At 40.6% G+C, this 15,948-nt stretch overlaps 1 protein-coding gene across 3 annotated transcripts in view; it reads right to left on the bottom strand.

The window, feature by feature from the left end:
* DLGAP1 (discs, large (Drosophila) homolog-associated protein 1) overlaps window positions 1-15,948 on the bottom strand; it is a 517,051-nt gene that overhangs the window by 66,449 nt on the left and 434,654 nt on the right. Inside the window, exon 7 of one of the 3 annotated variants that reach the window (XM_014541672.1) lies at window positions 3,532-3,561. The exons of the other annotated variants lie outside the window; for them this stretch is intronic. Within the exon in view, the coding sequence (XP_014397158.1) occupies window positions 3,532-3,561 (30 nt within the window). The remainder of the gene's footprint in view (window positions 1-3,531; window positions 3,562-15,948) is intronic. 3 annotated transcript variants of the gene reach the window in all.

Raw genomic sequence — 15,948 nt, 5'->3', positions numbered from 1 at the left:
GGGGGTTGGGCAAGGGCTAAAGCCAAACTTCATTCCCTCATATAGGCTTTGAAAAGAACTTGATGTCATTTTGGAATCTTACCTACCTACCAGGTAAGAACAAATCACCTTTGAGACAAGTCTCATCACGGAACACACCTTGGGTATCAGCTGCAAAGCCTGTCATCAGCCTCCATTGCCTCATCTTGCCCTTCAGACTTGCCGCCTCCCTGCCCGAATGCTCCCCGCTCCCCTCATGTCTGAACTCATCTCCTCATATGCTGGATAAAGAGCTTCTGGTTGGGGCTGGGCCTGCCCGCCCTGGAAAGAAATAGCTGCCTTCGGAATATCAGAGCAATTCTAATCAGGCGTGACTCAGCTCTTCCGTGACCTCTGTTTTCATTTTTCCTCTATTAGGCTGCTGCGTTGGTCCTACTTGTGGAAATATGTGTCCCTCCCTCCACCTTCTCTCTCCTTGCTCAATTTCAAGGGGAAAAATCCCTTTTAAGAGAAATATTTAGAATTCCTGCCCTGGGATGGTTTTTCTCTCCTTGCCATTGCCCTTACTATCTCCTCTGCCCCTCAGTTTGCTGTCTGGATGTCTCTCCCTTACACCAGTTTTCTCAGAGTTTGGCCTTATCAATCTAAAATTAGATTCCAGAATTCTTCACTGCAGTTCTTTCTTTCCAACTTGTTTTTCCCCATTCAAATATTTCAAACTAAGTGAAGCATCGATGTGTGTTTCTGTTTAAGTATAATTTTAAGCCTTATAATGTGGAAGGACAATTCACTTTAATCTTACCATTAATGTGATACAGGGTTTTTCATTCTGCTGAATTTAAAAGCTTATGTGAAGCTGCACAATGCTGAAGGGGCACCCCTGCTTCAGAAGAAGAAAAGGAATAAAACTGCAAGCAAAACTACTTGGTAGGAAGGAGCAACTGGAATCTGTTGATTTTCTCTTATGACGTTGACAATTGTTTTATTTTTTAAAAGAGAACAGAAAGGGAAAAGATAACGCACCTAATGTAGGAAGGAGCAACTGGAATCTGTTGATTTTCTCTTAGGACATTGACAATTGTTTTATTTTTTAAAAAGAGAACAGAAAGGGAAAAGATAACGCACCTAATACAGTAATGCTATTTTCAGAGTTCTAGGGTAATCCAGAACAGAGTCACTTTTGAAGAAAAAGAAATAGGTTTCATTTCTGGCAGTGGATCTGGCCACTGATTTGCATATTCCTTGACATGAGAAGTTGTATGACGATGCCTTGAGTTCATTCCACAGATGGAAAGTAGCAAGTACAGGAATTAGCTAAATATTCACAGGGACTACCATCTGAGGTTTGATTTGGAATCAAGAGAAAGTGTTCGACACACATTTCACTGAGCATGCTTGTCAAAAATCTCACATTCCAGATGCACCAAGAATGCATGCATTGAGCACACACACACACCCCGGCCGACAACTGCATCCCAGGCGGCCCCTGCAACACACATGTTCTAACACAGTTACAGCAGAGCATGCTCCCAAGCCTTCAACAGCCCTCAGCCAATCAGCTGCCAAAAGATGCTCAAGCGGCAGTTGAAGTGGGCCTGGCCTCTGGTATCCATGGCCACTTCAGAGAACTTCCTGTGACTCAGAGGAGGTGAAGAGGAGGCTGTCAAAAAAAGCCCCCAATAGTCAGCCTGCTTCCTGCCCTCATTCTTCCTTACTCTCATCTTTCTCTGGAGACCATATACCTGTTTTGGGGGTTCAGATAGGCCATGCTGCCTAGTAATAACAGTAGTTACTAGCAAGATAATGAACAGAACAATAGTTATAGCTGAAGAATCGTTTTTACATTATCGAATGTTCTCGTAGCTTTCTACAAAATTTATTTTGTTTTTCTGTCCTTTTGTTGTAAATGCAATACTGTGCTTAAGCCAAGCAGGCAATGTAAAGCTCCGACTTCAAGGCCATTTCTTGATAACACATCCAACAGCCCAGAGTGGACCAACTGCTATCTGGAATTCTACAGATAGTGACCTGAAACTCGGAGCCCGCTTGCGTGGGAGTTTCTGCTCGCAAGGTCTTTCTCATGGGCCTGCTTGCTTTTGTTGCCACTTCTGTTTTGTCGGGCACGGAGAGGTTTGGATAGCCTCTCAATACAATTGCATGTTACCGAGCTTGGGGAAGGTGTCTTCCTGCTTAGCCTCGCAGAGGCCCGAAACATGCCCCCTGCCCTCACTGGCTCCTGGAGGCGACATCCTTGTGCTCCTCCCTCTCGACTGGGAAGCACCACGGCCTGCACCTGCTCCTGGTCCTTGCCTCGCCTGAGAGGAGCAGCATGCTTCTTGCCAGGCGTGTCAGAAATACTGCCTTTGAAACTTTGTTTTGAAAAAAATGTGATGGTACTAAACCTACAGAAGGCAGAGTCCCCCACTACGGACTTGCCAGCCCAATGGGTCCATTACTGAGCCCCTTTCTCATCCTCCAACCTTGGAACGCCAGCCCTCCCAATCCTTTATTTGAGTCAAGCGGATGGTCTCACCACTCCAACCCCCCCTTGCATTTTCCCACTCCCCACCTCCATGCATTGCCCATTCATCAAGCCAGATCGCCCTTCAAATGCGAAGACTCACCTTAAACCCCACCACCTCTTCCAAGGAGCCTCCCCTCCGAAGCATGACTGACAAACTCCCAATAGATGAGAACACACACATCCCAAAACAAACACAGAAACTCACAAAAAGAGAAAATTACACATTCTCTACTTTCAGATTATATGCGTCTATGAGGGCAAGGGAATCAACTTTATGCCAATAACCAACGAACCATTTCAAACAATGAGGTATTTTTAATAGTCTTGGGGGTTACTCAGCAAAATGCTGCTATGTGTCTTCTCTTCCCCAATGATTCTCCTCTGTCTTCAAATCCCTCTTCCTTTTCTTCTCAGCTTCTTGAATGCATAACTAATGGGGACTGCCACTTGCCCGATAGGGATAATATGGAAAATACTAGAGGAAGCTGGGCCTCGAAATCCCCCCTGGGTGTCACACAGCTCGGGAAGAACCTGCACTTGAGCCTGGCAAATGCCTTAGCCACTTGGTTTTCTCATCAGGAAGCCTTGATGACTACGGGCCTATATATTCCTGGGCAACCATGTCTGCTACGTTGGCATAAGGGACCAAAACACTCTAGAGAAGGCTCTGCTGAAAGATTGGGGGCAAGGCTCCTGGTAAGACCCAATGTCCAGCCTCAAAGAAGGCCTTTGGAGGGCCAGGGGATCCCTACAGAGCCCTGGATCTGAGGCAGTCCCATCAGAAAATACAAACAGATATGTTCGCTCGTAAATGCTGCCCTCTTGGGTCAGCGTTCATGCCACTTGTGGAGGGTGGAGAGACTTGTGGCAGAAAATGATCAGAACGAGGAGAAACACAGACGGAATGGCAATAGCTGGCAATTAGAACATGGCATCAAACACCACTGCCACAGAAGCTTACTAGCTATAAAGCCACGCTATGCAACCTTGAAGCAAAACATTACTGATTTTGTGGTTGTAAAACATACCTTCAACTGCAGAACTCAGTTTTATGACACCTTGAATAAAAACAAAAAGTGGCAGTTATATAATGGACCTGAAATACCTTTTCCAGTCTTCTCTTAACAAACACATGCTTCAGATCTAGACTTTTTTTTGCTGGCATTCTGATAATTTAACTAAACAAATGTCGACTTTAAGAACTAAGTAACTTTCAGTCTGTGATTAGACATCATGGGTGTCTTCATTTCCCCAGGAAAATCATTCAAGGGAGTTTTTCATGAAAATGATCTGACATGTTCCTGGGTGAAACAAAGGCCAATCTGTCTGTTTGACTATTTCTGTACATAAATCATGCTGGATAATGGATTAATAAAACTTCATACAATAGGCCACCAATGTCCAGTACTTCCTATTTATGACTGTGTATAGAGATCCTTTGATATATGCTGGAACAGGGTTTCTGCTGAAATATGTAACAGGTGGTTAAAAACTATGGTGTGATCTGGCAACCCCCTTCTTTGGGGTGGTTGGGTTGCAGGCATTTTCTGGTCTGAGTGTTAGGCAGTCCCACTCCCTGCAGGTCAGACAGAGAGAGGACTATCTGAGCATGCCAAACTGTTCAGGAAGCAAGTGCACATTACCCTTGTGCTTTTTGGGTGAATCCAAAGGTAAAAATATAAAACTAAGATAAACTAGACCTGCTTCAATGACTTGATTTTAAAAGTTTCCTTTTGTAAGTAATAGTTTTAAATGAACAATATTCCCCGAATTCTCTGTGATGGCCATGATACTGTAGGCTGAGCAAAAATGTCTACTGTTTTGGTTGACATCCCAGTTCTCTTTGAAGTTGGAGGAGTTTCAAATTAAAAATGGAAACAAAATTGGTAAACCAAATGGGCTTCAGCATGAACACACTCTGATTTTAGCAGATTATGTTCACAAAAAGACAAACTTGCTCTCTATCATAAATTTCAAGTTACGTGTTGAATTTCATGTTTCATGCAGAACCAGTAGTGTCTGCTCAGTGTTTAACAAGGGACTCTTCAGGGGGAAAAGTATGTATACTATATGTATGTGTGCTTTTATAAATTTTGCTAATATGAATGATGTGTAGTATGCAATCTACAAATAATAATAGAATATACAGTACTCTTTGTTGCAAGTTCTATTATAGCCAATTGACTCTCACATAATGCTTCTGTTCATTTTGGTCAAACACTTGTATCCACAGCCAGCAAACCAACCATGATTTGACAAATTCATGCATTGAGTAGCGCCCCAACTGCTCTTTTCCCTATAAGTTTATTATCATTACACCTTTTATATGATCTATTGTTAAACTATTTTTTACGTTCATATAAATTATTGTCATTAAAGTAAAACTCTTTCAAGTTCAACACTATGCAAATACTCCCACCATGACCTATTTCAAGCTACCAGGTTGATGTCACTGAACGTGGAGTTGAGAAGAGATGAGCAGTAGCAAAACCATTGTACAGTATTTCATTATACAAGTACAGTAGATATAAACAACCGTAAGAGTATAGATAGCAAAATGTAGTTAGATGATTATGATGTAAAGACTTTTAGGTATTTACTACCTTTGTTGTGTTTTTTGTTTTTTTGGTTAATCCTCACCTGAGGATATTTTTCCATTGATTTTTAGAGAGTGGAAGGGAGAGAGAGAGAGAAACATCGATGTGAGAGAGACACATCAATTGGTTGCCTCCTACACAAGCCCCTACCAGGGCTGGGGATTGAGCCTGCAACCGAGATACGTGCCCTTGACTGGAATCGAACCCGGGACCCTTCAGTTTGAGGGCTGAGTCAAACCGGCTAGAGCTATTATTTTCCATTGATTTTTAGAGAGTGGAAGGGAGAGAGAGAGAGAAACATCGATGTGAGAGAGACACATCAATTGGTTGCCTCCTACACAAGCCCCTACCAGGGCTGGGGATTGAGCCTGCAACCGAGATACGTGCCCTTGACTGGAATCGAACCCGAGACCCTTCAGTTTGCGGGCTGAGCCAAACCGGCTAGAGCTATTACCTTTGTTTTTAATTTAATTTATTTAATTGTAAGTTTAAATGATTTAATTTGTAATAATGGCTGTGTTTAATAATGGACTCACAACATTTCTGAAAAATGTAACAACTGGCTCTCCCAACCTGGTCAGAACCAGGTCTAGCATAGCATTATCTTAACTGATGTTTCTTTCTACTCAGGCCCAGAAAAGAAAATCTCAATCTTCAAAATACTTTCTGAGTTATTCACAAAAAGGATTATAACTTAACTGAACAAGCTGAATGTGAGTAAGCTTAGCATTTACTATTATTTTGCCAGCAATTTCAAAACCTTTTAAACCTGTCATATGCAAAAGTATACTGTACATAGGTCACCTTGGAAATAACAGTCATTGACAATCAACTAAGAACACAACCTAAACAGACTTGGCATCCTTTTGGTCAGGTGACTATGCCAAGAGGTATGAGTCACTGGCTTATTAAACAATGATCCTGTCTTTTGTAAACTGTAGAATCTTTATACAGGAAACCAGGTCAAAATATTGATTTTTTTTCCAGCCATCTTTGTTTTTGTGTTTAACCATGTTGATAGCAACAGTGAAAGGACAAGGCACTCTAATCAGTATGTAGAAATAGGCACTATGCAAGTAAAGCAAGAAAATCTAAACAAATTCTTATAGGAAATGTGGGTGGTGATGGACCAGAGCCCAGTAATGCATTTGTTGGGTAAGGGGGAAAAGATAAGTTAAAAAAAATAAAAGTCTGACTTTAGAACTCTAATTATAAAGATTATCTTAATAAAAACTTTAGTGATTCATTAGCTCCATATGAACTGTTCTTATTTTTTAAAAACTCAAATTAAGCTTTTTTTTTATAGTAGGATAGGCCTTTATATTACAAGTAACTATGCTATAGTGAAAATAAAGAAGTAGCTAAATCTAGTTGGATAGCTATTATTAACATTTTACAAAAAATTATAGAATGAGGGAAAAATATATATGTTATCTTATAATAGGAATCATTTTTATAAGTTTGAATATTTAAGAAATGATTAATGTTGATGCTGAAAAGTTACACGTAGCACTGCTGACTTGCAGGACACACAATAGACATTATCTGGCGATTGGCTGACAGTGACATTACCTGGAATTCAGGGTGAGCCATAACACATACGCATATGTATATACACACAATGGATCCTACCCTTCCCACCCCACATTTAATTCCTCAGAGTTTGCAGAAGTATTTGAAAAATAGAAAAAAAAAAAAGAGAGAAAAGGAAAACAAACTGTTCTTTCCTCAACTCAATATCTTTAGTGTAGTGAAATTCCTAATCTTGTGGGAGATTCATGCAGACCATGTCCATTGTCTTCCTACAAGTCAGAGCCAATCACTAACCAGAAATGCTTTCTGCAGCAGTTCTCAAATTCCAAAGTTACTTCACCATCTTTCCTACCACTCTCACCTAATGATTAATTTTAATTGATCTAAAATAATTCTTAGGAGAAAGGGTCAGGTTAAAGTGTGAATGACAAGGGCTCACTCAAACCCTCTAACGACCTTGTTGTTGTTGAAATACTAATCAAAACTTTAACCCTGGCCATCAAGGCCCAATGTGACATATCCCTGCTTATTTTCCTATTTATTCTACTTCATCTCACTTGACTTTCTCTTTTATTCAAGACTAGAGGCCTGGTGCACGAATTCGTGCACAAGTGTGGTCCCTCGGCCTGTTCTGCGAGATCAGGCCAAAACCGGTTCTCTGACATTCCCTGAGGGGTCCTGGATTGCAAGAGGGCACAGGCCAGGCAGAGGGACCCCACTGGTGCACGATCGGGGCCAGGGAGAGACACGGGAGTTTGGCCAGCCGGGGAGGAACCGTCGGAGGGCTCCAGGGCGTGTCCAGCACATCTTGCTCAGTCCCAATCGGCCGGACCCCAGCAGCAAGCTAACCTACTGGTCGGAGCATCTGCCCTCTGCACGTCATAGCAAGCGGTTAAGCAGCCTTAGCATACCACTAGCATGTTACGCTTTGATTGGTTGAAAGGATGACTGGCCAACCAAACACTTAGCATATTAGGCTTTTATTATATAGGATGCTTTAGTCACTTCTGTCTTCTTTCTGTTCTTTGCAATGCTAATGACTTTCTACCTCTGGCTATTGCCCTTGCTACTCCTTCTGGCTTAAATGCTCTTCCCCAACCTGCCAGTCTGCCTACAGCTAGCGTTTTCTCTTCTTTCATATTTTACTTCAAATGTCACTTCCATGGAGAGTTCTTCCTTGACTACTGTATTTAGAACAGCCTCAGTAATAACTCTCTAGACCAGGGGTGGGGAACCTTTTTTCTGCCAAGGGCCAGTTGAATATTTATAACATTATTTGCAGGCCATACAAAATTATCAACTTAAAAACTAGCCTGCTATATATGGTCAAAGATTTAATTAACTCACCCCTAATGCCTTGGCAGGGCCAGAACAAATGATTTTGTGGGCCTTATATGGCCTGAAGGCCGGACATTCCCCACCCTTGCTCTAGACCATCTTTCTCTTTTATTTTTTATTTTTTTCATAGTAGTATTCACTAGGTAGAATTATCTCATTGACTTATCATTTGGTTCCTTGTTTATATCTATTTTCCTCATTAGAATTAAGCAGAGTTGAGGGCAGAGACCTACCTGCTCTGCCTTGCTTGCTGCTGTAACTCCCCTGACTAGAACAGTGCCTGGCATAGAGTAAATACTCAATAAATATTATCATTACCAAGTATTTCTAGGTATCCTAAAAGAGAATTTTATTAATTCCAGCAAATGTACTTCAAACATGTTATCTTAATTGTGGATATTGCTGACTAGAGTTCTCAGATTTCATTATAATGACTACTGTCTGTTTCTACTCAGAGGCTAGTCTTCATGGAGGTGAACATTGAGGTGTGGAGTGAAGATACATAAGTTACAGTAGTTAATTAGGTTTCAGGATTATAATATTAAAAAGGTACCTAAGAAGTAAGTTCACCAACTAGTTGGAGACAGATAATGTTCTAAATGGACTTCAAGGAATATTAGCTAATTGATTTTATATCCAAATATCTCTAGAATCTACAGTTCTCACCTTTACTGTCATCACCCTAAGTCAAATTATCATAGCCATGTTCACATGACTCTATATGCTAAGAATTGAGAAAGAGGAACTAAGAAAGAGCCATTCAGTTTTTAATAACCTCCTCCCAGTGCATTCTTACACTGCAGCTGGAGTGATCTTTTCCAAAGCAAGTACAATTATATGTTATAATTAAATGTTAAATGGCTCCTTTAAAAATGTTAAATGGCTTTTTATAATTTTTAAGATAAAGATAAAAACGTTTAACATGATTTGCAAAGTCTTCACGATGTCACCCTTGGCAGAATAAGTATGGCTACAAGTTCCTCCCTACACCTGCCATAGAGAGTTGGGGGCTATGTGCCTTCTTGAATCCAGGCAAGCTCTCTGATTGCCTTGACCATTAAAATACAGTGGAAATGGTGCTCTCCCAGGGTCTCTCCCAGGCTTTATGAAACAGACAGCTTCTTCCTCTGGTCTGTTGGATCATTCCCGCTTGGAACCCCGAGATACTAGGTTAGAAGTCCTGAGATTGCTCTGATGAAGAGGCCGGGTGCAGACGCTCTGATAAACCACATCAGCTGAGGGAAGAAGCTGGATGGCCTGGAGGAGACTGTTGATGAAAGCTGGGAGGGCAGGAAAAAACTGACCTTGGAGATAGAAAGAAAATGCAACTTTTCTGATGTAGTGGCAGAAAGTTTGGCAACATTATGACCTGTAGTAACATGGAAAGTAGAAAATATACTTAATGAATTCTTAGATTTTATTTTTTTTTTTTATTTTTATTTTTTTTTAATATTTTATTGATTTTTTTATAGAGAAGTAACATCACTGAGCCAAAATATACTTAATGAATTCTTAGATTTTAGTGAGAAGTTTCTAGGCAGAATGATTAAGGTGCCAATTAGTTTTTTTAAAATAGTTGTATATAATAAAATATAAAGACAAGTTTAAAAAAGAACTGCTCAGTTTTCAAACAACATTTAGAGAAAATATAGAGCTAGTAATTGTCAGTTTAAAGAAAAAGGTAAAAGGGTTTCACATTTCTAGTCTTTTAAAAGGCAAAAGTCTCTCAAAGTAAGAAATTGATTGAAGGTGAAAATCATCTTAAGGGTATGGTTATAAGACCCTTTCATATGATTTTAGAAATATTTAAGTGTGTGCCTCATAAACTTATACAGAGACATGAGGGCTTCTAAGAATCCTAAGGGTATTGTTCCACAGCAGCCTGATTCTGAGCACAGGCCAAAGAAGGACCTATATTGAGGAGAATTGTGGATGTGTGTTTTGTCTAAAGGAGTAAAGTCTAATAAGATTCATAGGAAGTCCAGAAAGATTTTAAGAGAAGTGTATTGGTGGATGCATTATCAGCTAGGACAAAAATGGGCAGAAGTAGTTCAAAGTGAAAGAGTTTTTAAAGGCCCCCATCTCCTATGGTCAGGAAATAGGCTGAGAAGATTATACAGCTGCTAATACCATTTCGTATGTTCTATGGACTGAATTGTGCTCCCCCCTCCCCATTCATATGTTGCGGTCCTAACTAATCCCCAGTGATGGTATTTGGAGATGGGACCTTTGGGATGTAATGAAGTTTGATAAGGTCATGAGGGTAGGACCCCCATGATGGGAATAGTGCCCTTATAAGAAGAGGAAGAGAAAGATACTATTCTCTCCACATGTACACACTGAAGAAAGGCCATGCTAGCACACAGTGCAAGACAGGAAGAGCGTTCTCACCGCAATCTGACCATGTGGCACCCTGATCTCAGACTTCTAGTCTTCAGAATTGGGAGAAATAAATATCTGTTGTTTAAGCCATGCAGGCTATGGTAGTTTGTTATGGTAGCCTGAGTTGACTAAGACATTATACAAACAGGACAACTCAGAAGGTGCAACCAAGAGTTTGGAGGGTGGAGACAAGAGTTGCAGAGAATCATTCCCGGGAAGTGGGACTGTGCCCTCTAGTTAAGGAACTGGCAACATAAGAATTTCAGAATTGCTATGTACCTGTGATGGCTATGTGCCTCTTGTTCCTCTACTCTTTGAATGAAAGTGCTCATTGCATCGATGTCATCGCTGTATCATTAGTCTGTGTGTGGAACAGATGCCTTTTCTTTTTAGTTCACAAATCTTCATACTGAGAGAAACTGTACTAGAGAACTATATCAAAGGAACTTCATCAGCCCCTGGACCTTATTGAGATGGTGAGAACCTGAATCTCAAACTTAAACTTCATGCCATAAAGAGATAAGATTTTTGGAAGGCTTTAGGAGTGAGTATATTTTGCTTTACAGAGGAATCTAAATAATTTGTGTACAGAGGGTGAACCATAGCCTACTAGAAATGGAAACTGTTAAATTAATTGAAACTGTTCCAATTTCAATTAATTTAAACAGTAGAATACAAATTAGGTATGAAGAAAGCAATTCTGCAAGCTGTGGGAATGGAGGGAACGGAATCTTTACCTAGCCATCAGCGCTAAGGCGAGCAGCCAGTCCTTCCTCCTTTGGATGAAGGGGTACAGTAGGAAAAGGTTCACAATCTAGTTAGAAATTACTTCTAAACTTAAACTTACGAATAATTTAAACAATTTGAGCACTCCAACTTCCTTTAGATCAGTGGTTCTCAACCTTCTGACCCTTTAAATACAGTTCCTCATGTTGTGACCCAACCATAAAATTATTTTCGTTGCTACTTCATAACTGTAATGTTGCTATTGTTATGAATCGTCATGTAAATATCTGATATGCAGGATGGTCTTAGGCGACCCCTGTGAAAGGGTCGTTCGACCGCTAAAGGGGTCTCGACCCACAGGTTGAGAACCACTGCTTTAGATGCTCGGAAAGCACCCTGATTTTCACCAAAGACATAAATGTGAGCGGTCACTGATTGTGTGTGTTTTGTTTTTTCCTCTGCACTCCTGTGCCCACACACTCCTGTGCCCACACATGCCCAGCAGCCTCCTCTTCTCTGCACCAGGGTTATAAAAAGGAATTTAGGCAACTTCAATTGTGCTGAGCTGCCTGTCATTCTCCTTGATCTGGGAGGGCTCTGTGGCTGCTTTGACCAATAAGTGACACACTCCTGTGCCCACACACTCCTGTGCCCACACACTCCTGTGCCCACACACTCCTGTGCCCACACACTCCTGTGCCCACACACGCCCAGCAGTCTCCTCTTCTCTGCACCAGGGTTATAAAAAGGAATTTAGGCAACTTCAATTGTGCTGAGCTGCCTGTCATTCTCCTTGATCTGGGAGGGCTCTGTGGCTGCTTTGACCAATAAGTGATCTCTGCAAGTATGTGGGCCCAGAACTTACGATTTCTTATATTTTGGACACTATCCCTGGGAGCCCTGAGCTACCACGTGAGAAGTCTTGAAACAATGCTGGAGGTACCACTTATAGGTGCTCTGTTCAACCGTCTCAGCTGAGCCTACAATCCTAGACATTGAAACTAAGGTGCCAGGCCTGTAAATAATACCATCCTGGACCCCTTAGACCAGTCCAACCTCTTGCTGAATGTGGCACAGAAGAATCACCCAGCTGAACCCTGTCTAAATTCTTGACCAATATGATTACAGGTTATAATAAAGTAGTTGTTTTTAACCTGCTGAACTACACTTTGGGGCAATACTAGCTATGTAGTGACAGATAGCTGAAACAGTTACCTCTGCCTAAATTCTGACCTCACCTTACAGCTAATGTCTTAGCTTTCTGTTCAACAGCCACACGACTCTTTTGGTTCTCTGAATATTAGCATGATATTAATATTAACAGGAACATTAACATCTCCTCACCCTTCTTGGCCTTTCAGCTCTTAGTTACAAAAATTTTCTCAGGAAAGCTCTCCCTGACCCTCTAGGTGAGTTTCATTGTTACAGTAAAGTCTCCCACAAGAACTGTATTTCTTTCTTTCAGAGCAATTACCTCTGTGATTATTTCATTAATGCTGGTCTCCACCTCTAGATTGTAAACTCTGATGAACAGAGAGCAGGACTCTTTGATCATCATTGAATTCCCAGAGTCCAGCAGTGTGTCCGGACAAAGTAAGTGCTGAGCAAATATTTGTTAAGTAGATGAATGAAATATTTGATGCAGCTGATAAGGATTCTCTCCTTACCACAACCTTTAATAACTGTGCCACGATTCTTCTCTCACATGCGGCGCACATTTGGATTCAAAGCCACTGTAACTGGGAAAGACGGTGTGACATGATATTAGGCCACTGCTCCTGCCTTGCTATTGTCTGTGAGGGCAGCTCAGCACAACTGAAGTTGCCGAAGTTCCTTTTTATAACCTGGTGCACAGAAGAGGAGGCGAAAGGTTGCTGCTGGGTGTGTGTGGGACAGGAGTGCAGAGAAAAAAACACCCCAAAACAAAACCAATCAGTGCCCGCTCACATTTATGTCTTTGGTGAAAATCAGGGCGCTTTCCTGAGCATCTAGAGAAAGTTGTGGTGCTCAAATTGTTTATATTATTCCTTAGTTTAAGTTTAGAAATCATTTCTAACTAGATTGTGAGCTTTTTCTTGTAACCCTTCATCCAAAGGAGGACTGACCAGTTGCATGCCTTAAGGCTGATGTCTGGTTAAAGAGTCTGTTCCCTCTATTCTCACTGCCTGAAGAATTGTTTTCTTCATACCTAATTAGTATTCTACTGTTTTTTGAAAATGCATTTTTCGCAGTTATTTAGTCCTGTGGATGTGGAAAATAGATGATCTATTGGAAATAGTCTTTCTTAAAACATTTCTGCTCTATTTCATTAAGTTTTTGATCTGTCATTTTTATTGTAAGTGAAATAAATGTTCTTATAATTTATTTCTGAACATGTCCTTATAGGTATCAATAATTGTCCTTTTATTTCCATTTTACAACTTAATAAGTATGTTCCTTTGCCTTGTTATATTTCTACTTAACACTAGTCATCAAATGGGTCCATGTACAATATTTCCTTAAATGAGTTCAGAAGAGCTCCACTCAAAGAAAGGAAGATTACCAATTACCCATAATGTTCCTGTTCTTTTTAAACGAAAACACTGCCAAATGGCAGGGCTACTATGTAGACAGATATGGTTCGTGTCATTTTAGTGAGTGCAAACACTCTGGGATTTTGCCTGTTTCTACTTCTCTGATGTATCCTCCCTCCCTAAGTGCACAATACTGCACTTGTACCTTTTGAACATGTAACTGATTAAAGAGCTGGCCAGGAGGCAGATGTAGGCACACCTTTGATCTCTCATCCTTGGGGGCCAAGGGAGGGCAGACACCTGGCGCTGCCAAGCGGGAAACAAAACACAGCCTGAATTACCTTAAAGGGAACCGCAGGTCTAGGCAAAGGTGCAGCTGGATTGGCTGAATGGGCACGAGGGAAGAGAGCCCACAGTTGGGCAGAGAAAGTTCCAACAATATGATTCAGACTATCTGGGGGTTGGTTAGGATGACCATTTCTTAGGCAGAGGACTGGAAATATCAGGCAACTGTATTAAGAAAAAGTGAAAAGTAATTCTTTTGCAAGGAATATTGCAAAATGTTCAGCTGTGCACATGCTGAAAGGCAATTTTAATGGTAATTCAGGAAGCTTTCAAGGAAAGGATTTATGTACCTTTTCCCCCCTTAGCAGAACTCTTTTGTTTCTTAAGGATGTCTGTCACCTTTACACCAGGATGTTGTAAATGCTCTTAGTGAAAATGAGATGTGAGCACTTCCTATGATTTTAGTGAAATTGCATTGCCCCCTGGCGTCCGCGTGCTGTTGTTACACCATCGCATAGAAAGTCTAAAGAATGCCAATCAAGCTGTGTAAGGCTGTAGCTTCCCGTCTTATCTTGGATCACAGAATATAGTCTGAAATATCAAAAGTAGACATGGTTTGACAAGAACTGGAATGAAAATTTGAAATAAAGACTCTTTCTTTTGCCATCCTCAGCGGAATCTCCTGAGATTTTCAAGTAGCTTTGAAAAGGAATGGATAAGATTCTAATGAGCAAAATTTGAATTCATGAATGGTCACGTGAGTGGCTTCCACACATCTACCCATTTTCCAAGAACCAACTCAAATATCTCCTGTGCTATAAAACCCTTTCAGACTTCTCTTTGGCATCTGGTACACACCTGAACTGTCATCCCTTTCTCTGCCTTCGTGCTTCCTTCTCTGATGGAAACTTGAAAGCGGGATTACACCTGGTTTTTCTTTGTATCCACCATGACTACCACAGTGCCTGGCAGATGGTACGTGTCTAACAAAAATGTGTTGTTTGTTGGTTGCATATAACAATGCTATTCACAAAATGATCCAAAGTATTTATTGATTAACCACCTGCTGAAAATCAATATGGTAACCAAATTGGAGGCAGGAGAACATGGTCCTTGGATGGATCTTAGGAGGCCCTTAAGCCCCCTGAAACTGTCAGACACCATTTCCAATTATGGCAGAGAAGGTTAGAATAACCTAAACCTAGAATATATCTAGCTGTAACAATCTAGGGACCTAGAAAACTATTCAGACTTTAGCTTCCATTTCTTTCCCAAGTGAACCTCTATTCTAGAGAGATCATGAGTATATTTGTTATCACTAATTCAGTTTTAAATTTCTTTGGGGGCAGATATTTCTAGTAGTAACTAAAGCTTCTGAATGTTCTTACTGAAGATACTGTGGCATAGTGATCAAGGCCATCAACCCTGAGCTGAGTGACAATAAGCATGAGACCTTGGTGTTTGGGGCAGGTTAGGTGTATTGAAGGGCAGACTATGAAGGAACTGAAACTATCAATCAAGGGTCAGACTTAGCTATGTTTCATGGATACAGTGCTATTCTGCTTTGGATATCATTTTATTGCAGAAAAAAAAATGACCAGATATGAAGAATTGATTGTATTAGGATGAGTCAAGAGGTTGCTATTATTAGCAAGACTGCTTTTAGTTATAGTATTGTCAAATACTATTATTTTTTTGTTTTTTTTCTTTTCAAATTAATACTATTAATAAAAGTTTATTTGAAGCCATTTGTTATGCTTTAAATACAAAAATTTTCAAGGAAGAAGGCTGGCATAGTAGAGGCACAATTCATGGTTTTTAAGAATTTGAATTTTATAGTCAAACTAAATAGGTACAAATATTGACTGTACCACTCACCAACCATTTGACCTTGAAAAAAATCACTAAACTTTCCTGTATCTCAGTTTCCTCAATCACCAAAATGGGGATGTCTGAATGGCTACTAAGAATGGGAGTCAAGAGCAGTCTTCTTTGTCCCTGGTTCTTTTTGAAGGGGTCCGGAATATGCCACTGTGGCATAAAATTATTTTGAGCTGATGGCATTTGAGAA

The sequence above is a fragment of the Myotis brandtii genome, unplaced genomic scaffold, assembly GCF_000412655.1.
Source record: "Myotis brandtii unplaced genomic scaffold, ASM41265v1 scaffold276, whole genome shotgun sequence".
Lineage (NCBI taxonomy): Eukaryota > Metazoa > Chordata > Mammalia > Chiroptera > Vespertilionidae > Myotis > Myotis brandtii.
This window is presented reverse-complemented; position numbering and strand designations above follow the sequence as displayed.